Below are 23,898 nucleotides of genomic sequence, written 5' to 3'. Positions count from 1 at the left end.
TTTGAAATACTACCACAGTAGCCTTAGCTCAAGGCAGACTTCATTAGCCTGCTAATCATTCAGCAGATGACTTATTTACATGCTTACATTTAAGAGGTATCTTAAATAAATTTATAAATAGAACAATAAAGTGCATGAAAAATCTCAAAATGTCACTGTAGACCTTAAAGTTGCAATATAATTGAAAATAAAAAGATCTTAAAAGTTCACATAATTTCAGCCCTCAAGTGAAGCAACTGCTGGTTTGGGGGACCAGTTCTTAGTGTTAAGTCATACTGATATTAGAGTGGTAATAATTTTAAATTGCTAATCATATTTTAAACAATTACAGAGAGATTTTTAAGAGCATACTTTAGAATTAGGGTTCCAAATATTAATAGATTTCATCAATTCATTCAGCTACCATATGTACAGCTGAGTTTCCATACAAGAAACAAACATGTGCATGTACATTCAGATCAGGTCATTCCTTTCTGATTTAAAAAAATGTACATGTTAGAAATGAAGACCATCTCACTAATGATGTGGAAAGACAGAAGTTCTAACTGCTTGGGACATCTTCATCCCTATTAGAGAATGCAGAAAGAGAAGAAAAAGCGTTCTATTTTTATTCAGTGCTGTACTGTCAGTCATCATGAAATCTACCTTTTCTTAAGGGCCTGGAACCTACAAGGGTTCAAATTTTGGGTGGTTACTAGTAACTAGCAGAACTATATTCCTGTAATCCGACACGACAGATTACAATTTTAAATGCACATACAGTCACAGTAAATGTATAAGGCTAATGAGCATTGGAAGGAATAACTAAATTATTAGTGTCATAATAATGTCTTAAGTCTTTACAATTTACTGCTTAGTTCTTTTTATCTTCAAGGATGCCTCAGGTAATAGGGATGTCTCAGTGCAAGAGCTTCAGGGCAGGCAGTGTATTCTTGAGTGTGTTATGCCTGCCACAACAGGGTTTGAATCTTGATTTATACCAGTGCATAGGATTGCCTTAAAGGGTAGAGAGAAAACAGAAAAGTTTTAAATTCCAGATGTTTCAAAAAACTGAAAGCAAGCATCTAAACTCCTTATTACTAGTTTAAAAGACTACAAGAATAAAGCATACCTGAAAATAAACGTACCAACCAGCAGTTGTACATAACAATCTTGCAGAAGAGCATTTTTTGGATAATCATGCTATTCCTTTTGATGCTGAAATTTTCTAGTAATTGCTTGAATCCTTCCAACCAATTGTGCGTGCTATTAAGGTGGCTGAAAAAGGTTCTTTCCTGAGATACCCACCCAAATCCACATGAAACATTGTCCTTAACAAACTACAGTTTGACTAAACAGCAGCAGCAGGAGATAAAAAAAAAATCCTAAAATCCAAGATAGCAGATGGTAAATCTCAAATTGCATGCTTTAAGTAACAAGTATGTGCCTTGAAAGGAAAAGAAGCTTGCACCTAAAATTATACTGTGCTGTCTGCTTTCACAGCAAGAGGACAGTTTTGGACTTTTTTTTTTTTTTTTTTTTTTTTTTTAAGAGATACTTTTTTCTTTGCACTTCATCTAATGACAGTTTTGTTCTTAAGCTGCTATTAAAGGGCACTTTATATTTGGCAATCTGGATATCAGAGATAAGGACATGGCATTATTCCTTCATTTTGCCCAAACGTTTTAACTTTCAGTTTTTTAGCTTTCAATAGTGCTTACAAAGTAAAGGGGGAGGGGAGCATATGCATACTTTAATCAAGTTTGGGTTAGACCACATAGAATAACACATTAGAGAAAAAAGGCAATTACTTAAAAATAGTTGTATTTATATTCCACAATTTGCTCAAATACTGTTTGTTTGGTTTTTGGTTTTTTTTTTGTTTGTTTTTTTTTTTTATAAACTTTCTACAGGATGTTTTAAAACAAGTTCTTCACATTGCTTGTCAACTATGTACTTATGGAATTTGAGGGAAATAGTTCTGGTTGTTTTTACAGTTTAACACATGTACAGTACCAAAATTATGGTGGTTAGTCACATGCAGTCCATATGAGATTCTAACATAACATTTAATGAATTTTCTGATGTTGACCACCCCTTTGATGCTGAAGGTAATGCATCTGTAGAAAGCAGTGACTGTAGATTTGGGTTACTGCTCTCTGCGTCTTCCAGTTTTTCAGTGTTGTCCTCCCAATTAATGTGGAATCTTGTGACTCTGGGATTAGATGCCAAAATATTCCTTTGAAGCTAGGAGAGAAGAAAATACATGGATTATGTAATGTATATATCTCTAGAAACGAGAGTTCACGTGCATATAGATTTTCTTCCTTTTACTCCCCATAGCCCTGTATGTGTAAAACAATTTGTTTAAAAAGGTAATTCATATAAATGTGAATCTAAAGCTACTATCTACGGATCAGAAACATGTTTACAGAAATGCACCCCTCGTTCATTTACTCTAATATCCTACTCGGCAAAATAACTGCTTTCTTGAGAGGATATTTTTGGTAACTGTTCCATGAGTTCAAGGCTGTACGAGAACTCTGCAAGTGAAGTGCAAGTGTTTATTATTTTAGCCAGCTTTTAGTAAAGCAAATGACTACCCACACAAAGATTTTGCAAACCACAGTACATCATAAAATTTTTGCATCAACTTTATGGTGTTTGCAATAATTGTATCAATTCCATCAACTGTCTGTCTTCATTTAAGAGTACAACCTATCCTTACATTACATTACCATGCTTTAGATTGATTTCACTAACTGAATTTTAATTTGTCTACTTAAGTTTTAAAGTAAAAACATTACTTGGATGGATTTGGAAGGTATTAGTATTGTGGCCTAGACATTAGTCATATATTTTAGCCTCATGGCTGGCCTTCACTTTCCTTTGAAAACATGTTGTATTTGTTTATGTATGCAGCAAAAAAAAGAAAATGCTCACTTTTTCTTAATCTTTCACCGTTTTCAAGACAATACATAGTTAAGTGGCGGATGGCAACTTACCGCCATTGGCCACTCATAATGAAAGTTAAGACTGATCACAGGAAAAGTCTGCTTTGGTAGTAATGCTGATTTTGTTCTCCAAGGAAGTGCACTCTCATGAAATATTTCCCAACCCCTTATGCAAACTACACAAGACCATTTATTTTTTTGAACCTAGTAGGGTCTATTACCCATCAATCAGTCAATTTAATAACCTTCTACTTGTATGTTTAAATTCTGTCCCAAAGTCGTATAAAAAGTCCTTACTGCAAATACATGATAGCTTTTGCTGTTATTTTTCAAAGAAGGAGAGCTAGCTTTTTATATAAACAGAGAATTAAGACAACTAGTTCTAGGCATTTCTAAATTCAAGTGCTTAAAGAAAGTCAACATTCTGACATTCACCCCCAAAATAAGTATATGTTTTAAATGCAAGAAAACAGAAAGGAACAGATTATAAGTTTAAGAATCTTCAAATTAACCATAATTTTGAATTTTGAGAACATACTGAGTGTCTGATCCCTGAAAGTTAAGTTAAGCATAGAAAACCATTAGTGACTTCTAAAAACCAGTTTACATACCAATTCAGCTTAGTTACATTTGAAGATCAGTTTCAGGGACTATGGGGATTATCTCTGTACTAGTCATTACAGTACATGCATTATCCCATTTATTTCTTCACATATCCAGTCACATAATTCATGCAAACTTGAGAAATGACAAAATTTTCACCATCACGCAACTTTGGAACATAAGTGTGTACACTATATATGTCAGCTTTCATAAAGAGAAAACCCAACTCCACAAAATCTTCCATGAAAACAAACCCAGATGCTGTGTAGAACCTTGTTTGTTTGTACAGTCTGCCTCAGTAGAGTATTTCACAGGATTTTAACTAGTTTTTGATGTTTAATTGATTCTTCTCTTCAAGATATTAGGTTGCAAGTAATTTTATTTCACATCACCTTTTAATTCTAGTCTTGGTCTTGGTTTAATTTTTACCAAGAAGGATATATATATATTTTTAAACTTAATCTGTGTACTTCCTTGGTCAAGTTGTACATTGATCAGATAATCATCTAACCTGCTCTTACCAGGTTACCCATCTTCTCTCATTTTGTATGCAACTTTTTCTTCAATTTGTTTGTTACTGTTTTGCAGAAACTGCAGCTCTAACACTAGAACAGCTGCATAAAAACTGTGTTAAATTAATACCCAAAGCTTAGTTCCAGATTGACTGTCCTAGAAAAAAAACACATTATTCTGCTTTTCTGAAGAACAGAGCCACTTTGTCAACAGTGCTGCAGGTAGAGGGAACACAACAGTTTATTTCATACAGACAGTGTAAAATAATAATGAAGTCCAGCTAAGGCTTCAAGCTGGTGGAAACCATTGCAGGTTTCTCAGTGTTCTCTGAATTTATGGCAACTACATGGCACTTGTAGTTTGTCCACCCCAGGTCTCTCCCATTATTTGATGCCTCGTTCCACACACTTTATGGAATTACTTGGGGTTTGGTTTTGTTTCTTAAAAACCTCTTTCTATAAGCATACATTTGACATAGGACTAGAACAAAATGTGCCTTACCTTAGAAAAATCTGGCTTTACTGGTGGATTCTCTCTCAGTTCTGTTTCGGTATACTCATTGTTTACATAGTAGCCGACTCTAATAAATTCTTGACCTCGATAGGTGCATGTAATTAGCACAACTGTTACACCTACTGCATCTGCATCTGGAATAAGCCCTGGGTTAGGTGCATCAGCCTAAAGGTGAAAGGAAAAGAAGGGATTAAAATTGATACCACATGACAATCTAGCAGGGGAATCTTAAGTAGCATGTCTTTAGCAGCTGAGTAGTGACTATTTAAAATTGTTCTTCAAGTTAACCAGAAAATATACCTGCCTTCACAACAATATCAGCCCTGATTTTGGGACACTATCCTCTAGAGGCAGAATTACTTAGAATACAATAATACTGTGTGCTGACATTTCTCATGGGTGATTAGACAGCTTTGATCCAAAACTGCTTTTAAATATATGATCAGCTAAACTTGTTCGAGCAAGTGTACTGACATCCCTCCAGTTCTACAATGCCATTGTTCTCTAGCCCACCTTGGTATTAGTAGAGCGTGTGTGAGGGGTTGGTTTTTGGTGGTTTTTTTTAACCTGAGGTTGAATTGGTCTGTATGTGTGTTCTTAATAAGACTAAGCCCTTAAAAATACAGACTGCAATTTATACTTCAGCAAGAAGAGCAGGGACAGGCTACAGTGAGGTTTGAGCTGTCCCACAGATTTCTAGGAAAGGAATAAACTACTCTCTTGCCTCCTTCCACATGCCTACGTTTGTTAAAATGTACGCAGTTAAATGGATCATTGCTCTAAGACATCCAACATATTTTCAGCCAGTATGCAGTTCTAATTAATAGGCAACTCTTATAATCTTCCTCAATGTTCTTACTTACCGTGGCTCTGCAGTTATTAATAATCAATAAAATTTGCCTCGTAAAACGTGGCTCACGTAAGTCCCTTGAAATGCTTCCTAACTACACATTTATTGATAAAATGTGATGCTTCATTCTGCTGTAGGATTTAAACTACCAGCAATCTAAGCATAAATGAAGCAGCTTCATATTTACAATTTTACATGAAGATCTGAAGCCAACAACGAACACCTGTGTTGCGAGTACAAGTTGGCATTAACAATGTATGTTAGAATGGTTCAGGTGTTCTTGCCTAAGGACAGAGGACAAATGGGATTAATTCCTGCTGTCCCTCTCATCCCTACTTCTCTGTAGTATTTATACACTCCAGCACTCTGAAATTTGGGAGCTAGTGGTCATGCAGATTTGGCTTCTGCTCCTTAGCTACTTCAATTCTAAGCCTTCAAACCAGTCTGGCTTTTTATAGGAAGCTGTAGGCACTTTGCAGAAGAATTAGATGAGTCAGATCTCTCAGGTACAAATACACCAGGGGGAAGAGAAGCAACCAGAGAATCAGGTAGAACACAACTTCCTCCAGCCCGGAAGGGAACTGAAAATGACCAAATGGCTTTACAACTCACACAGAAGGGAAAAGACGACCAAGGAATAGGACAAGCGTAAAAACTTGAAGAAGTCACAAGAACTGCCAGTACAGATGAAATCACTACTTTAATTCAGTAGTCTTGTTCTAACAGTGCCCAGGACCATTTGATTACTTTAAATTCCACATTGAGCACTTATAGGCTAATATATTGCAAAAGGATGCTGTTCATTTAACCTCCCGTGAAACTCAACTCACACCCTAATGTGGGATTTTAGTTCTTCTAGGCTCCCATTGTCATTTTGTGTCCTGCAATATCCTATGATACAGTTGTGAACCCAAGGAAATACTCTGGTTTAATCCTACTTAACTCTAAAGCATTGTTTTGCTGAGTGGAAAAGACACTGAACACTGTGTAAAACCACTTTCTTTTCTCAAATTTTGAACTTCCTGCCTTGGATGTCAAACCTCTTAATTGCCTGGGAAACAAATCATATACAGGTGGAAAAAAAAAAAAAAGAAGAGCTTGATGTGATCAAATGATAAGGGAGCAGCTGCAAACAGATACTTTGGGTAGGCTAAAAGAGGCCATTGATTAACTTTTGAGTAAAAATCACTGTCTTAATATGCCATTCTTATGCTAGAAATTACTTAAGAATTTTATGAAATCACTCAATGTATATGTTGTCTTGAATTATCTTGCTTTTCCATATGATACATTTATTCACATAGCTATTACTGCAGAGTAGGTAGCTAAGGTCATATCCCCACTTAAAGACAGTAAATTATTTATGTGCTTATATTCTCAAAAAGAAGTTTCTGTGAATTTAGTATAAATCCCCAAGTGCACAGAGAGAAGGAATCAGGTTTCACTACTTATATCTTGGTATTTAGAACCAAACAGGCCAAGCTGTGGGCCTTTAATTTTGAAACCTTCTTAAGTGTTAAAAAAAAAAAAAAAAAAAAGGCTGATTGCATAAATCTGAAAAGCACAATCGTTTTCCATCTTTCAGTATGTAAGGCTGACTTCCCAACCTGATACACAGCTTCTTTTCAACAAAGGTAATTTTATCATCCTTGGTATTTTATCTGTGTGGTACTCCATTTTACTTGCTATTTCAGCCATTTTCCTATTTAGAAAAATCTACAGCGTATTATTTGCTGAAAATGTTATACACCTCCACAAAGGTCCTTTCAATGTGGTGTCCCTAGTGAACACAGTCTCTTTTCTTTATATTATATGCCTCCTGCAGTTCTGTGCTTTGCCCCATTCTGGCCTTCCCTTGCTAGTTCTCTCCATCTCCCAGGCTGCTTCACTGTGGTGAATAAAATAGCTTCAGTCATCAGCAAAGGCTTATTGCAGAACTTTGGGTTTTGGTGGTCTGCTGTGTACATGTTAGCCAAGTCCTACCCTCACCTGAAATCCAGTGCTTTTGAAGTCTAACATACTTTGACCAATGGTACTTCCATAAGAAATGGAATTTATTGTAACACAGGAGTACTGACTCTTTCACAAGACCTATTCCAATCTAAGCAAAATTAGCTCCTAATTTAGCTGTAGTGTCAGTTGTAACCACGATACAATTGATGAGTCCATCCTACAGAAACTGCAAGACCAGTAAATTTAATTTTCAAGGCCTTCCTAATCATACAGCCAAAACATGCCTTTTCAGACACCTGCCTCCTGCTCCTTCCCATCACCATGAACAATGAATCTTTGTAACTTAACAGAGAACAGCGCATCTTTTAAATTAGCAGCTGATTTCTCTGGATATAGTGCTACAAGGTAGCCCCTTTGAGGGCAACAGGGGATCATCTATTTCTGACGAATTAATGCCATAAGGTGTAATAGCTTGAGAATGGAAGAACTGTTTTATTTGTAGTGTGGAAGAATTAGGCCCAGCTTCAAAACCAGAAATGTTTCAAGACTAATTTGCACGTATGTGGTCAATAAATGTAACCTCCAGCCTAATCTTATTCCTTTACCCTGTCCTGTAAGAAAAAGTGTCCTGGAACGTACAGGATTAATCAAGATGCCTCACAAATTTTGGTATTATTTTAACAGTTACAGTAAGTGTGAGAAATAAGAAAGTCTATTTGTTAGCACTTTTTTTTTTTATGCTCATACTCCAGCATGCAATTGCCATTAAATGGTTAAGTGAATTTATAGTATATGGGAAAGTAGCATGGTTCTTATACAATAAGCCATACTCGGTTTCAGTCCAATTCTTCTGCTGATGGATTTTGCTCTCAGTTTACAAGACAAATACTAGTATTTGATAAATAGAGAAAAAAGTGAGCTAAATCATAGTTTTGATTAAAAAAAGAAACAAACCCCAAAAAAACTTCTGTAAGACTTTAGGCAAGTTTGCTTTAGGTTCCCCAACACACACACCCTCCTTGCTGACTTTAAATGGAAACCAGAATAGGCTAGTAAGCCATCTTAGCTCTGTTCTTTGCCTGTTTTCCTTCCCTTAATTATTCCTTCTTAGTAACTTTCGACTTTAACAGCAGTATTTTATAGGACTGTCACATGCTCCAGAGTTTGTTGGACACTCTTGATCTACACACTTGCGTCCCAAATGCCTGCTATCTACCATTGGAATTCTGTCTTACTTTACAAATTGCTGTATTTTGTTGTGATTTAGCATGCTTAGACAAACATCACAGTTGAACATCTATCCTGCCAAGCAGAAATGAACTCTTGACTGTTCTGGCAGAGTTTTACAATGAATTTGTTGGCCTGATCTTCTGAAGACATTGTCTACATTAACCTAGTGCTCCTGATTGTCTGAAGCTGCCACCAACTGCAGCAGAGTTAAGACTCATGGTGCTAATGTAAAACAGGTGACTGGCACTCTTGATTACCGAGTGATCTAGAATATATTTATAAACCAGACTGGTCAAAATTATCAGTAGCTACAGGAACAGTGCTTCTATCATTATGTCTAATTATTGATACCACAAGTGAAAATATTACCATGGAGATATCAGGGGCAAGAAATATCAGCTCATGAACAGACTTTAAAGGAGGGCATATCACACCTGAAGAGCTGACTGAAATATTTTTCTAGCTTACCATTATTTTTCAAGTGCCTCTTAGTTTGATACCATCATCTTTAAACTAATTAACACAACCCTTTTAGAAACAGTTAAATCGAACTTACCTGAAATACAAACATGTGTCTGCCCGCAGGAACAGGTCCTACTAAAACAGAGTCTAACACCTGATCATACTCTTCACTTTCAGCTGAACCCACATAAATTATTTTCCATTCCAAATCTACAGCAAAACAAAAATAAATTAAAAAAACACAAACGTTATTTATCATTACAGTTAAGGGTCTTCCACTCCTGCCTACCTACAGTTTTGCATAGCCTAAAATTGCTTCTTTGGCAACTGGCCTAAAATAACAAGGACCTGTCTTCATTGGGGAAATTTATTGATGCCTGCCCCAGTCCTCGTGAACCAGGCCCTCCCACCATCTCTCTCTAGTGGGTCTGTACCACAGGAATCTCTCTATTTTCACAGGTTAATTTTCAAATTTTATTCAGAGGACAGGGCCCATTTACTTGGGAGCCGTGTTCAGCATTTTCTCCATCTGTTGGAATGGCTGCAGCAGAGGGACGATGCCCATATACGCCCAGAATGCATCGCACACCTTGAATACTGACCTCCCGAAAAGAAATTCCCACCTTGCACATACACACCTCACAGCTTAAATTACACAGATCATGGAAGGTAGTTAATTGAATAAGAAAACCCATTGTGTAAGCACCAGGCACACTAACTGTATGCCCCCATTCCTTCACATGTAACTGGCGTAACCCGAGAAGTATGTAAAATTGTGATAGCGTGACGAGATCACATTCTCATTGAAGATATTGGTGCTCGGATTTTAGCCACATCCCGAAATGGAACTACAGGCAAAAAAATTTAAATGTAGCATTTTGCTGCTTAAAATAATGCACCAAAATAAAACATTTCTTACAACTCAGTTTTTTCCTAACTCACCCTCTCTACCACAGGTGTTTGAAAGTTGAAACTGCAAATTAGCACACATTAGCTCTTCTTGGGGCAGCTTTTCACTTTCACTTTTTGATTCAAAAATACATGCGTAAAGACACATACAGAACTAACCTTAAAAGAGATCTTTTTGTTTTTTTAAACAAGAGGGAAAAAAGATCACCATTATGGAAAACTATGACTAACTTTTTTTTTTTTTAGTTCAGTGAGACTGGTGCTTCAAAACTGTACCTTAAAAACTTACATGGTATATTTCATATTTTTTTTTCCTTATGAACAGTGGCCTTATTGTCTATGCAAAAGCACAAACCTGTACCCTATTACATCTACTTTATTACTGCGCTTTGCAAAATCCAAAGGTCTACATTATGGCTTCTTGGTGCAGGAGTGGAACTTAAGCATAGAAAAAGCTTAGTACTGTAACAGAAACAGGCTGCCTTAAGATTGCAACTCTCTTTCCTCATTAACGAATTCTTCTTGCTTACCATGTTTAGCATCAATGCAGGTTCGGGGGGTTTAAGTAACATAATTAACAGGGCTTAGAATGGGATGTTACTCCTCAATTGGCCAGGTGCTGTATCAGAGGTTTTAGTCACCTTTTAAGCGTGTAGTACTAGTTACTGCCAGTACTGCAGGCTGTTCATCCAGGGCTATTAAGGACCTCTTCTGTCAGCATCTGAGTGTAAGTTACTACTTAGAAGAAGTGAGGACTTTTAGGCTAAACTACTTAAGGTTATCACACCATCCTGTGCCATTATTCTAGGAGAACAGTATGAAGTTCAGTCTAAACCAGTAGTATTTCTTACTAAAAAATGGACATTTTAAAATTAAGTTTTAGATTATACATTTAATAGGTTGATCCAAGTGCTGTTTAGGTTATCTTGCTACAGAGTAACAACTTAAAAAAAAAAAACCCATGAGGGCTGGAGTTAACGAATTTAAGATCAGTGGTGCGCAGGACTGGCTGAAAACAGCACAGTAGATAGACATATTAGCACGTGAAAGCTAAGGCAACGACAGCAAATTTTTCATCAAGTGTAGGAAGGCTATGTTTAATATTATTTTTAAATGCGAAAGATAGCAGTGCTCCTCCTGAATACATCCTGTAGTCTAACTTGCATTTAGTTGGGGGAATTCTGCATTAGACCATCTATAATTCTTCTCATCCCGATTGTCCCGGATTAACTCTCGCGTAAATCCAGAGAGCGAGGAGCGCGCCACGTACAGCCACGCACAACGGGAAGGAAAGGCGTGACGCCTCGCGCCCAAGCCCCTTCGACGGGCACCGCCGCCGTCGAGGGCTCCGACGCCGCGTCTCAGACGAGGCCAGGCTGACTGGAGAGATCCACTCAGCGACCCGGCGACGGGCACGGAGCGCAGCCTGCTGCGGGCAGCTCCAGCTAACGCCTCGGTCAGTTGTGGAAGGGCAGGAGACTAGGGGCAGAGGCCTAGAGGAGACCCCAGGCTCGGAGGAGACTGCCTGCCTGCCTCTGAAGTTCCCGCCCGCGCTGTCCCCAGGCCGCCGGCCCGCACGAGTAAAAAAACAAACAAACAAACAAAAAAAAAAAAACCTGCTAGCGGAGCAGGCAGGGTGAGGCAAGTTTAACCGCAGCGACAGAGAGCCTGCCAGGGGTTATCGCCCGCCAATTCCGGTTCGCCTTTCGCCTTTCCCTCGCCCCCTCAGGCAGCTGGCGAGCAGGCGGCGCCGGTCTCCGCCGGGGGCCGGGCGGCTGTCCCTCTTTCCGCTCATCACAGGCAGCCCCAGCCGAGCGGCCTCCCTCCCTCCTCCTCGGAGCGGCAGCCGCTCACCCGCGCTGCCGGCGGGCAGGAGCTCCCCGCTTCCCTTCCTCGCCCTGAGCCGCGGGGCGTTCAAAACTCCCGCCCGAGGGGCGACGCGCGGCCTCTCGGGGCGACTCCCGCAGAGAGCCGCGGCGCGGCCTGCCGGCGGCCCGGCGGGCGGCGCTGCGGGGCTCCGGCGACGCGAAAGGCGGTTCGCGGCCCGCCCGGCTGAAGGGAAGGCGGGAGCCCGCCGGCGCGGAGCGCCCCTCGGCGGGGAGCTCGGCCGGCGACCCCGACTCAAGAGAAGGGAGGGGGTGGGAGGGGGTCCCCGCGGGGCGGCTGCAGGGCGGCGGCGGCGGGGCCACCCCGCCCCCCGCGGCTGCCGGTAACTTTCGAGTGACTTCCAAAAATAGTGGCTGGGCGGCCGGCCCCCCTCCCCCCACCGGCAGGGCTCCCGCAGCCGCCGCCGGCCTCGCGTACCCACCGCGCCGCACCCCGCCGCGGCAGGCAGCCGGGGGCGAGCCCGCCCGGCCCTGCCTCCCGCAGCGATTTTTATTTTTTTAATTTTTTTTTTTTTTTTTTATCCCCTTCTAAGTCTTAAAATGGAGCACGAGGCCAACGAAACCTTGGCCGCGGAGTTTTCCGCGCTCCGAGGAACGCCTGGGCGTAGGGACCCCGGCCGCGCAACAGCCCGTCTCCCCGCGGGGATGCGCGGCAGCCGAGCCCGGTTAACCCTCACCCCCTCCACACACACACACACACCCCCCGCCGCCTCCCCACGCACACACAAAGCTGGCAACATGGCTACCACCACTCAAACAAGTTCCTCGCAAGTTGAAGCTCGCCTCGCCGATGGCGCGGCGGGGAGAAGCGGCCCCGGTTCGGCGGCCAGGGCGGGCGAACGCCGCCAACTTTCCCCGCCGGGCTGGGCGAGAGCGGTTTTTCCACCGGCGGCTCGGGCGCCGGCGAGCACATCCCTTCGCCTCGGCACGGCGATGCGGTGAAGGAGAAACTGTTAAATTGTAGGAGCAGGCCTGTGCAAAGTTTAAGCCTTAAAAGCCTTGAAACTAAGAGCCCGGGGTTACAAAATCCGTATCGGGAAAAAATCTACTCACCTTCCGACAGGTCCTCTATGCACTCAAATGTGATTTCGAATTGGAAAGGATTGTAGAAAGGAGAAGGATTATCCAACACCACTACATTGTTCACCTGAACCTTTGCCATATTTTGAAAAAAACACAAACAATAGGAAGAGCGTGTTAACGCAGCACAGTAAAGTCCCGTGTGTTGGTTTTTGGCGACGCACAAGCCCCCGTGCCAGTGTCTGAGCGAGGCCGCAGAGCTGCGACTTGCAGAAACTTTTTTTTTTTCCCCCCTTTTATTTACACCAGGCACACTCCACACTGTTCGCAGCTTTCCTATTTCACTAAACTACAGCCCATTCTGCCCTGCTCGCCGCCAGCGCCCGCCCGGATTGGCCGCACGCCGGCCTAGGGCCCTCCTCCCCGAACGCGGCCGCCGAGCGGCAGCAAGATGGGCTCCGCCGCTCCCGCTCCACCGACGGCGCCTGGCCGCGGCGCCCCCGCCCGGCCCGAGGTGGAAACGGGCTGCCAACGGCCGGGGCGGGGCCGAGGCGGGGCGGGGCCGAGGCCGGGCGGGCGGGCGGGAGCGCGGCCGAGGCCCCCGCCTCCGGGCGGCTTCGCCCCGCTTTTGGCCGTGGGGCTGCAGCCATGTGCCGGGGGGGGGGGGGTGTCTAGTTGGGGAGGAGGGGGGAGTTAGGCTTTTTGTGGTTTGGTGGTTTGGGTTTTTTTACTTTTACTTTTGCTGCGGACAAGGGTGGTCGGGGTGAGGCGGTTTCGCTGGGGCTGGGTGCTGATGGGGTTTCCTGGGTGTCGGGGACAGCCCGGCTCAGGGCTGCGATGGGGGTATTGGGCTCGCAAGAGGGCAACCCTACCGGGGAGCCGCACCGTCCCCCCGGTCGGCCCCACGGCTCTGACCTCTTGGCCAAAGGCAGCGTGTCAACAGGGAGCCCGGCTGGTGCCTCGCTGGCTGGGGTGCTCCCTGAATAAAGGGTGGTTTGCTGGTGGGGTGCTGACGGGCTGTGCCCCCAGGCCCGAGCTCTGCCACGAATCCGCCTCGCTGCTCCTAGAGAGGCGGCGTGCGGAGGGATCGGAGCGCGTCTTTTACACAGCCCTGCTGTCAAGAAGCTATCCCATTCCTCTCTTTGTAAAGAAGGCCCTAGGTATCGGGCTGTGAAGCAGCACGTGTCCTTCTGCAGCAGCGGGAAGCCCAGAGAGGAGGCCATCTTGTGCAGCTGCAAGAGGCCTGGAGAGGAGGCCATCTTGTGTGGCAGCAGGAGGACCAGAGAGGAGGCCATCTTGTGGCTGCCGCACACCAGGGATAGGGAGGAGCGACATAGCACTCTAGCACTAGTTTACGTGCTCGGGGCTTGAGGGCTGCGAGTTGGGTGTACCCCTCACTACAAGAGGAGATTCTCTGTGGAAATAAATACACAGCCAGGCTCTAGCAATGTCTGCAGGTTGGCCCTGGAACGCAGGGAAGTTATGCACAACGGGAAGGCATGTAGGAGCCATCTTCCCACCTGCGTGGAAAGGCCAAGCCCTGCTGGAAGGAGCAGAGTGCTGCCAGATCTGCAGCGGGCGAGAGCACAGCACCGAGGCACGGAGGCCCTTGGCCTTCAGCAAATCTCCAAGCCCGTGCAAGGTTTGGAAAGTAGGTGGCACTTTTGGTTTGTATTTTCAAAGCAACGTTGTCGTCTGATATTTGCCTGATGTGTTGCTCGCTCCACTTTTTAATAGCATTTTCCACATGTCTGACACAAGGCTAGAGGTTATTTTGCTTTTTTCATAATTCTGCCATATGATTGACTGCCTGAGTTGTTCAGTACAGAGTCCAGGAAACCAGGAAAAATTGGACACAATGGAGGATATTCCTCACAACAAACTAAAGTACACGTTATGTTAACAGGAAATGTATATTTCCAATAAATTTTTGCTGGCCATTTGGGAAAAAATGGCTGCTGTGGTGGGCTGACAGCGATAAGAAGGCCTCAGCAGCCTCTCCTACCTTAACCAAGGGAAGTTGAGGGGGGATTCTTGGGCACATTTTGCCATAGCATTCCAGGAGATTTTAGGCTGGTAGCAGCTTGTCGTCTACTAGGATATTTTGAGCTGAACACTGGAGAGAAAAAGGAGGGCTAAAGACCAAGAAGAATTTGGGAAATAGGCAATAGAAGGTTTGAAGGGAGCTGCACGTACTTGATAATGAGTGCCTGTTTTCACAGTTGCACAGTTTCTGACCTGCCATGCTCCTGGTGTTGTATCGTGTAGATTTACTGGGAACCTCCCACCCACACCATTTAATCTTTGGGCATCTTTGGATTTTCATTTTTGCTTAATGCTCAGAAGAACTCAAAATCTCATAAAGAAATTTAATTGCCTTAGTTTAAGGTGAGAATTTGTATCCACTTCCTGGTGCCAGGAATTAAAAGACACTTGAAATAATAACTTTTTTTTCCCCAAACTTTGTTTTGTAGCTCCAAAATTTTTGTCTGTTTTAGTAGTTGATGGGGAGGAGGAGCTGAATGGGTCCATTCCATAATTTTGCAATCTTTGCATTTGCCCTAATTTTCAATTTAATATGGCAGATTTAGTCTTCTTACCCTAATCTCTTTTGTTCAATTAATAAAACGTCCCAATCCAAGTCACTATCAAACATGGGAAGCTTAACAGAATCTGCTCAGCAGATCCAGGCTAACCTGCCGAACACTAGTGGGATTTCTTGCCAGTAGGTATAAAGCAAGTCCCATGGCAGAAGTATGTGGTGGAGCTAACCTGCTGTTTTGCCTTCTGTCCTTGGCACAAGCCAGTGCACCAGGTCCCTTCTTTTCACTCACATGCACTCCTGTGTTTTCAGAAAAAGACTGAAGTAATTGATTCTTCAGGTTTGACAGTGACTGCTGTGAAGGACTTTGGGGAGTGGAACTTGGAAGCTGGAGCACTGGTGCTTGCAGATGGAGGCCTTTGTTGCATTGATGAGTTCAATAGTATTAAAGAACATGACAGAACCAGTATTCACGAAGCAATGGAGCAACAAACTATCAGTGTTGCAAAGGCAGGGTAAGTGGCATTTTAATGTACCTGTTAAAGCAATGTAAGATGTTAATCTTGTAGGTACAAGTTGGAGGGAGGTTTGTCATGATGATTAAATGTGTCTGTTTTCTTTGCTGTACTTAACAGTTTTGTTCTCAGCAGTACTCTTAAACTACAGGAGTCAGCTTTTCAAAGGACAGTGCACTGGACCAGAGGTTGCAAGCAATGTAGGCCAGGGCACTTTCCTAAGAAGGCTTGGTATTCTTTTTCTTGTCCTTTGCTGTGAGTGGTCATAATAATCATATGTGAAATGAGGAACTTTGTGAATTTTTATTGGAACTCAGAAAGCGGGACTTCATTTCTCCAAAATCCAGTAATACTGCACAGTAACAAAAGAAGACCAAGAGATTTCCAGGCTGCTGAATTTTATATGTTGGGCGTGGCTTAAATATAAACTCCTGCTTACTTTAAGCTCCTCGCTTTCTTTTTCAAAGTAGTGTGTGTTCAAATCTGCTATTTCCTATCCCACCCCTTGCCTCTTTGGTCTTTGAGCTCATATCTCATTCTGTCAGTCATATGCAGCTCTTGTCCAGGCCTAAATAATTTCCTGGCTGGTATTGCTGAAATCTCTACTGCTCGAAAGGCATCAGCCTTTCCACATTCCTCCTTGTTGCCTTCAACACAGCTCTTGTTCCAATCACATCTTCTTGGATTCTCTAACTGATCATGTCCTTTCTTTACTCTGAGCATCTCGACTGAAACTCTCTTTACCCTCTTGGGCAGACAGTGGACAAAGTAATGTCGCTTTTACCTGGGAGATTACTAGTCTCTGGCAGTAATGCAGCTGGGGACAACTATTTGGAATCAATGTGGTCCTATCTACTTAGTAAGATAGTGACATATTTTAGCCGGGTTCCTTGTTGCAGTTTGTTGCATTTTAGACCCCAAAGCACAGTTTACTAACTTGCACATATAGCCTCAGTTGCCCTCTTTTAAGGACTACATATAATGAGGATTTTTTGAGTAGTAACTTGGCACAGATAGGTTACGCGCTTTGCTAATTTAAGGCCTTATTTTGGTGCATGGGACATAAGGATTTTTTCCCATCGGGCATAAGCTGATAGAAGATCTGTGGTCCTTCCTCTCAGTTACAGCAGAATTTTGGACGGGAGGCAGCAGTTACTCAGGAGCTGACTAGAAATAGCTCAGTGACAAACCAAAGTTAGAATACTTCTGCTGCTGCCTTAACCGAAAAGATTACATTTGGACTGCTGGAATAAAAATAATCTCTCCCCACATCTGAAAACCCATGCCAGGATAGCATGGTTAAGAGAGAAAAATGGCTATTCCCTGCAGAAACAGTTGATATGTCTGCCATCGTTTGGTTGGATTCATATTCATAACATGTTTACACACAGGTTGTCGTGGTTTAACCCCAGCCAGCAACTAAGCACCACGCAGCCGCTCACTCACTCCCCCCCCATCCAGTGGGATGGGGGAGAAAATCGGGAAAAAGAAGTAAAACTCCTGGGTTGAGATAAGAATGGTTTAATAGAATAGAAAAGAAGAAACTAATAATGATAATGGTAACACTAACAAAATGACAACAGTAGTAATAAAAGGATTGGAATGTACAAATGATGCGCAGGGCAATTGCTCACCACCCGCCGACCAACACCCTGCCAGTCCCGGAGCAGCAATTCCCTGCCCCCCCACTTCCCAGTTCCTATACTAGGTGGGACGTCCCATGGTATGGAATACCCTGTTGTCCAGTTTGGGTCAGGTGCCCTGGCTCTGTCCTGTGCCAACTTCTTGTGCCCCTCCAGCTTTCTCACTGGCTGGGCACGAGAAGTTGAAAAATCCTTGACTATAGTCTAAACACTACTGAGCAACAACTGAAAACATCAGTGTTATCAACATTCTTCGCATACTGAACTCAAAACATAGCACTGTACCAGCTACTAGGAAGACAGTTAACTCTATACCAGCTGAAACCAGGACACAGGTATAAAACATGTGTTTATATTACATTTTATTTTGCTTTCTTAAAATGTGAATTAAGCTAAGATGTTACTTTCCGTCATAAAAAAAGTGTTTCTATACTGTATAAATCAGCAAAGTAATGTTAATTTCTGAAAAGTTGTGTTGTTGTTCACCATTTAAGGACCTAGCTGTGTATAGCTATTGCCATTACTCATGGCAATATTGCTTAATTTTTTGGTATCCTGATCAGTGTCTTTCTGTCCAGTTGTTATTCTCTGACTGAGAAATGCTGTGTATGTAATATGTATTAGTACAATAATTGTGTATATTTTATAAGTCCTATGGTCTTTCAAGGTAAGATGTGCTTTTTGTAACATAAAAATGTGATAATTTTTAACACTTTGGAATAATTTCCTCTACCCAATTTAATTCAACCATGATGTTCACTATACTTTTCTCTAGCTTGGTGTGCAAGCTTAATACAAGGACAACTATCCTGGCAGCAACGAACCCAAAAGGCCATTATGACCCTAATGAGTCTGTCTCTGTCAACATAGCCCTTGGCAGTCCGCTGTTGAGCAGATTTGACCTGGTCTTAGTACTGTTAGATACAAAGAATGAGGAATGGGACCGCATCATTTCATCCTTCATCTTGCAAAATAAAGGTAAGAGTAGTCTTTCTAAATTATCAGGTGGGTTTTTTTGTTTGTTTGGTTTTGTTTTTTTTAATTTCCCCACCTTTCAGTTTAGTTTGTTATTCTTGAGTCTTTCATGTTAATCAGTGTATACATTTTTGCTATGGTAGTTTCCTGCAGTATGGTTGTTTTTCAAGCAGGAGTAAGATTGAGATCACTAATTAATTAACTGGGGTGAGCTGAGAACACTATACTTTTACTATATTAACGTTTACAAGAAATTTTAGCCCAGACTGCTCAGTAAGTGGATAGTTTCCATCTTGTGTCTTTACATTGCTTGATATGCAGATCCTACACACAATTGTACATGCTGTTAATGGGAAACTTAATTCAGACGGGACAAATCTGAGCTGTATGTGCTGCAGGGCTCAAAGAATGAACAACAGTGTTCCCTGGGTGGAGCTCTGTGCCCTAGAATTTGATTTTAACCAGCCCCTTCTCCATCTACTTCAGGAACGTGGCTTTGGATCCCCATTAGGGAAGAAGTGGTTAGAGGAAACTTCTTGAGCTAGCTTCCTTCCCTTCTCAAAATGTTGCCCTGCAAAAATTGTGCAGAATATGACAGGTAGCTTTTGGCTCCTACAAAGTAGGTAAAACAGCCAGAGGAGGTACATACATTCGTGTAGCATTTTACATTTTAAGGAACACTAGAGCACTTGGTATTGACTGTACCATCTGGTGGGCAGTGAGTCTGACAGCAGTTCTGTTGAAATTACTGGAGGCTTCACTGTGGATTTTGATAGGGGAGGGAATGGATGGTGTGTAAAATTCCATACTGGAATTTGACCAAGTCCTTGAGGACTACAGACAACCCAGTATGCCCCAAAAACAGAGTAATGAGTCTTTTATAGTCACTGGTCTATTTAACAGGACTTCTTAGGAAAAAGCTTGATGTCTGTTGTTATAGAATTACTGACACGGCAGTTGTAACACAGGTTGCCCAAGCAAATCAGAAAAGCTCTGGAGCATGGAAAAGATGAAAACGTACTTCTGCGTTATAAAAAGTATACAGCCAAAATTGTCTGATGAGAGCAACCTGATCCTTGTACGCTACTATCAAATGCAGCGTCAGAGTGACTGCAGAAATGCTGCCCGAACTACCATTCGCTTATTAGAGAGTTTGATACGCCTTGCAGAAGGTAAGGTCATGACAATTTTATTTTTAGGCTAACAATTAACCTTCTAAAATGAATAGATCAGGAGCATAATTATAGCCAGTAAGCAGAGTAGCAGCTTTTCCATAGGGGTAGGAATAGGTGATTCTTGTATTGTATTCTTTCTAATCTAAAGAGACTTGGGGTTGCAGATATTCAATGTGGGAAAAGATGTTACATTTAGATTACCAGTTTTAATTTTGCCGTTCTCACACCCATAATAAAAACTAAAACCACTGGAAGAAATCAGATTTGAGAGAAAAATCTCAGAAGTTATGCGTCTTTATGACAAGCAATCTCAGGATTTACTTTACTTCATTTGAGTCCTGGGTTGCCATCCTACTCAGCCTGTGGAAAGGTGTCAAGTATTTGCTTCTATCCTAGTATCAATATAACATCAAAATCCACATTTTTGTTTCCTTACGTATCAATAATCAAGTCTGTATTTTGCAATATGACTTCAACATTTCCAACTCTGAGTTCAAATCATATTTCATTTATAAGAACAAAACCAAAGGAAGCAGTAGGTCTCTGTCTTAACATGATTTTGTTTTAGAAAACGGCATATCAAATATTTTGGGGATGAACTTAAAAGAATGTACTGTATTTTTGTGTAACAATCATAAATGGTCTTTATGCTGTTATATGCCAGTCAGCAATGTAGTGCTTCCTGCATCAGATGTTTATATTTTGTTCTCCATCTTAGGGGAAAAATTATTTAAGTGAAAGACTTCGCTGACTTCTAGGGATTCACATGTTATTTTCACATTCAGTGTTTCTTCCATTATTACACGTTCACCTGATTGGGGCTTTTAGTAGCATTTTGTTGTTTTGAAGTATTATATAGATGGTATTAATTAACCTGCCTTTCTCGCTGAATAATAACTGTGTGTGTTTCCACTGCCAATTAGGAAGAGAGCTTTACATGGTAAATTATTTGCATTATATCATCTTAAAAAAATCAGTTTTGTTTTGCTGACTTAAGAAAGGGAAGGAAGAAAAAATAAAGGTATTGTCAAGAAAAGCATTTTGAATAATACTAAATTTGTGACACAGACCAGTTAGAGGAAATAAAATCTTTTCTGACCTGTGATGAAAATTAGACTTAATTTTTTACTTTATGGTGATGATATGTACCTATATAGATAGGGATGTTTCATATCAGACTCTTTGCTGTGGTATCCAGGACTTTACATTTTTTTAACTCTAGCATTTTGAGCAACTTTATTCGCACTGTCACTGTAACTGTAATCCAGAAGTCCCATTACATTCTTTACTAGTAAAACTAAGCCTTCCAATTCCTGTTGAAATTGACATTAAAATCAAAAGGATTATATTAATGTTTAAATTAGGCCCGTACACAAGTGTTTGAAGCACTGAAGAAATTTGAAGAAATATCCTGTCCCTTCTAGTAAAAAAAAATTGCTTTTTCACTTTGGTAACACTTACTTTCAATGCCCATTTATTTTTGATAGCTCATGCCCGGTTGATGTTTAGGGATACTGTGACTTTGGAAGATGCTGTAACTGTGGTATCGGTGATGGAATCTTCTATGCAGGTAAGGTTTCTTGCAGACATTGCCATTGCTGCAGTACCACATTGAAGGGATTCAGTTTATCATGTAGATATATGCCAGCTCCCTTCATTTCTTTGGAGAGGGTTTCAGGGACTCAGGGAAAGTAGGTCATCAGAGACCTTGACAAGTCATTTTTAGTCCCATCTTGATTATTAAAATCTTTAAACTGAGATTATACTGAAAAATCTGGATTGGTGATAAAGGCCTGGTACCTTTTTTTTACAGACTTTGAAGTCTAAGTGAAGTTTTGGTGTACTATTGACTTTTGGTAATCTACATTTTAAAGAGCTTTTGAGCCAGAAATTGTGTCTATATTGCTGTGTTTTATAGCCTCTGATGTTTTTTTCTTCCATGGTGTTATCTTTTCACTCATTAACTAGGTATGAAAGAACCAAATTATTTTTTTGGAGCAAGTTTCAAACAGTTGCCAAGACCTACACTTTATTTTGCCGTTAGATCATTCTAAAATACATTGGTGGTGATACTAAAACTCAGGACTTTTGGAAGACTAATTATACTCTGAGAAACCTTAAAAGTCCAAAACTTTGGTTGCACTGAAAATTGTGTATTCCAATTCTTGCGTGGATTTGTGTAATGTTTCTATGTAAAAAGGCATTGAAAAAAGGTGGGAGGCTAGATTTTAGTTTACTGTAATGTAATTAGGATGTTGGATGTAAAGAAAGAGCAATGCATTTAGAATTAGTAAAAGGAATGTGAATCTGATAGAGACTTTTTTAAATGGAAATGTGGAAAATAATATAGACACTATTACTTCAGATGATAGAATATTTTTAAAGGGAAATAAATCTTCATGCTTTGGAGTAGAAAAAAATTACCATAAGCAGATTATCCAAAGTTTTATGCATGGGGGTTTTTAGCACATCTGAAATACTTGGTTTTGGCTCTGTCAGAGATGGTGTACTCCACTGCACAGATGACTGGTCTGATCCAAAATGGCATTTCCTGTGTTTCTGTATAGGTTGATATGAACATATTCAAATTTAAACAATTTTATATAGCACTCATTAGCTCAATGGACCTTAAAGACCTTTGCAGGAGTAGATACGCTCCTTTTTCGGAGATAAAGCTCTTCAGGATAGATGCACAAAGTCACATGTAGCAGGTAGGCACTTGTGATCTCCCTTGTTCTTTCAATGAGAGTTGAAAGGCTACTTGCAGTTTGTGCCACGGATAGTCTACTGCAGTGTTGCAAATGAAATTTGTCTCCAAAATACTACAAGGCCTGACCTTATTAAATAGCAAAAGATTATTTCGCTGTCTGCTGCAATTCATCTTGCACTGTTTTGAAGAGCTCAGCTTTTCAATGACAGCACTAAGTTAAAATAAGAAGCTGTACTAATATATCCAGTTGAAACAGCAGAAGATATCACATAAGTGTTCATTAACTGTAATTAAACCTGTAATTAACTAGATGGGAATTTGATGGGACAGTGGTTTCAAAGCAATATGGTTTTGGATGTAGGAAATCTGAAATACTCAATTTTTTTTCATACCAGATCAAAAAGTGGAGTTTGTGTATATAATGATAATGAATGTGTATTGTCATCTGTGTATCTCTCTACCTCATCAGCATGAATAAACATAAAAGAATTGTTTTAACTGTGGGTCACTTTTTCATATTTATGCAGCCCTGCCCTCAAGGGCTGCAGTTTGCACAACAAGGATCTATCTAATAAGTCAGTGAGAAATTTGCCTGAATTATGACTGCAGAAGATTACCTGGGAGTAGTTGGTATGCTCATCATACTTGCTCCACTCTTCGCTTCTTACAAGCAAGTAGGCAAATGTTTTCTTTTTTGCTAGGAATCTGCAAATTTGAGATCTGCTATTTAAGGCCAAATTTTACTTTCCTCTGGGAAAGTATAAATGAATCACTGAAACAGTTTCTTTTTGAAGGAAGTGATTTATTTGTTTTATTAAAAAAATAGAAGTAACATGCAAAAGTTTGTTTTCAGAAATGGATTCCTTCTCTAGAAAAAAAAATAACTTTATGTGTAGATAAATCCTGTGTTTCCTGCCTAATTAATTGTCAGTCTGTAGAGTGAGGTAGTAAATGGGGAGGTACCGGTGTCATTCTTGAAGGACTGGCTGCCACCTTTCAGCTCAGCAAACTGTCTTCAACACTGTCTTTGCAACTTCTACAAAAGCTCGTAGTCTTGCCAGTATAAAGTCAAAGTTCATAGTTCTGAGGTCAGTGTTCAGATATTTCTTGTGATCCCTCTTGGGCAGGAGGATTATCACATTTTCATCACCAGCCTAGTTCATTGGGGTTTTTTGTTTGTTTTGTCTTCTAATTCACCCTTATTTTTCTCTTTCTTACTTTGTAAGCATATTCTAATCTCCCCCTGGCTTGATCTTTTCTTTGCCTTGTTTCCTCTTTGTTAACATTGTCTCCCCCCTTCTCTTGGTCATGTTTTCATCCTTCTTTTATTCACTTTCCAATCCCTCTCCTTTTACTCCCTTTTTACATTTTGTCTTCCCATCCTTAGGCACTTTTACACCCTTCCTTTCTGCTAACTTTCCCTGTAATACTTTCTTTTTTCTCTCTCTGTTCTAGATCCTCATCCC

At 41.2% G+C, this 23,898-nt stretch overlaps 2 protein-coding genes across 4 annotated transcripts in view; one reads left to right on the top strand and one right to left on the bottom strand.

Moving 5' to 3' along the window:
* Window positions 1-23,898, top strand: part of MCM9 (minichromosome maintenance 9 homologous recombination repair factor) — a 49,783-nt gene that overhangs the window by 19,258 nt on the left and 6,627 nt on the right. Inside the window, exons 8-11 of the mRNA XM_049818020.1 lie at window positions 15,755-15,929; window positions 18,348-18,550; window positions 19,516-19,719; window positions 21,210-21,292. Coding sequence (XP_049673977.1) covers window positions 15,755-15,929; window positions 18,348-18,550; window positions 19,516-19,719; window positions 21,210-21,292 — 665 coding nt within the window. The remainder of the gene's footprint in view (window positions 1-15,754; window positions 15,930-18,347; window positions 18,551-19,515; window positions 19,720-21,209; window positions 21,293-23,898) is intronic.
* ASF1A (anti-silencing function 1A histone chaperone) lies at window positions 191-13,318 on the bottom strand. 3 transcript variants are annotated; one of them, XR_007508212.1, is made up of 5 exons: window positions 12,906-13,318; window positions 9,152-9,267; window positions 4,551-4,727; window positions 1,112-2,226; window positions 191-996 (listed from the first exon to the last, which is right to left on the bottom strand). XR_007508212.1 is itself a non-coding variant. In XM_049818023.1 (5 exons), the coding sequence occupies exons 1-4, from the start codon at window positions 13,012-13,014 to the stop codon at window positions 2,014-2,016; spliced, it is 615 nt and encodes a 204-aa protein (XP_049673980.1). In that variant the 5' UTR covers window positions 13,015-13,318; the 3' UTR covers window positions 191-996; window positions 1,996-2,013. The 3 variants fall into 3 exon arrangements, 2 of the variants coding, with proteins under 2 accessions (XP_049673980.1, XP_049673979.1); XM_049818023.1 differs by having other exon boundaries at window positions 1,996-2,226; XM_049818022.1 differs by having other exon boundaries at window positions 191-2,226.

This window comes from Accipiter gentilis, chromosome 15, assembly GCF_929443795.1.
Source record: "Accipiter gentilis chromosome 15, bAccGen1.1, whole genome shotgun sequence".
Lineage (NCBI taxonomy): Eukaryota > Metazoa > Chordata > Aves > Accipitriformes > Accipitridae > Astur > Astur gentilis.
This window is presented reverse-complemented; position numbering and strand designations above follow the sequence as displayed.

Coding starts and splice junctions, on each gene's coding strand:
- ASF1A (XM_049818022.1), bottom strand. CDS start 13,014: ATGGCAAAGGTTCAGGTGAACAATGTAGTGGTGTTGGATAATCCTTCT. Junction 9,268..12,905: donor CATAGAGGACCTGTCGGAAG/GTGAGTAGATTT, acceptor GTTTTGCTGTAG/ATTTGGAATGGAAAATAATT. Junction 2,227..4,550: donor TAAAGCCAGATTTTTCTAAG/GTAAGGCACATT, acceptor CTTCTCTCCTAG/CTTCAAAGGAATATTTTGGC.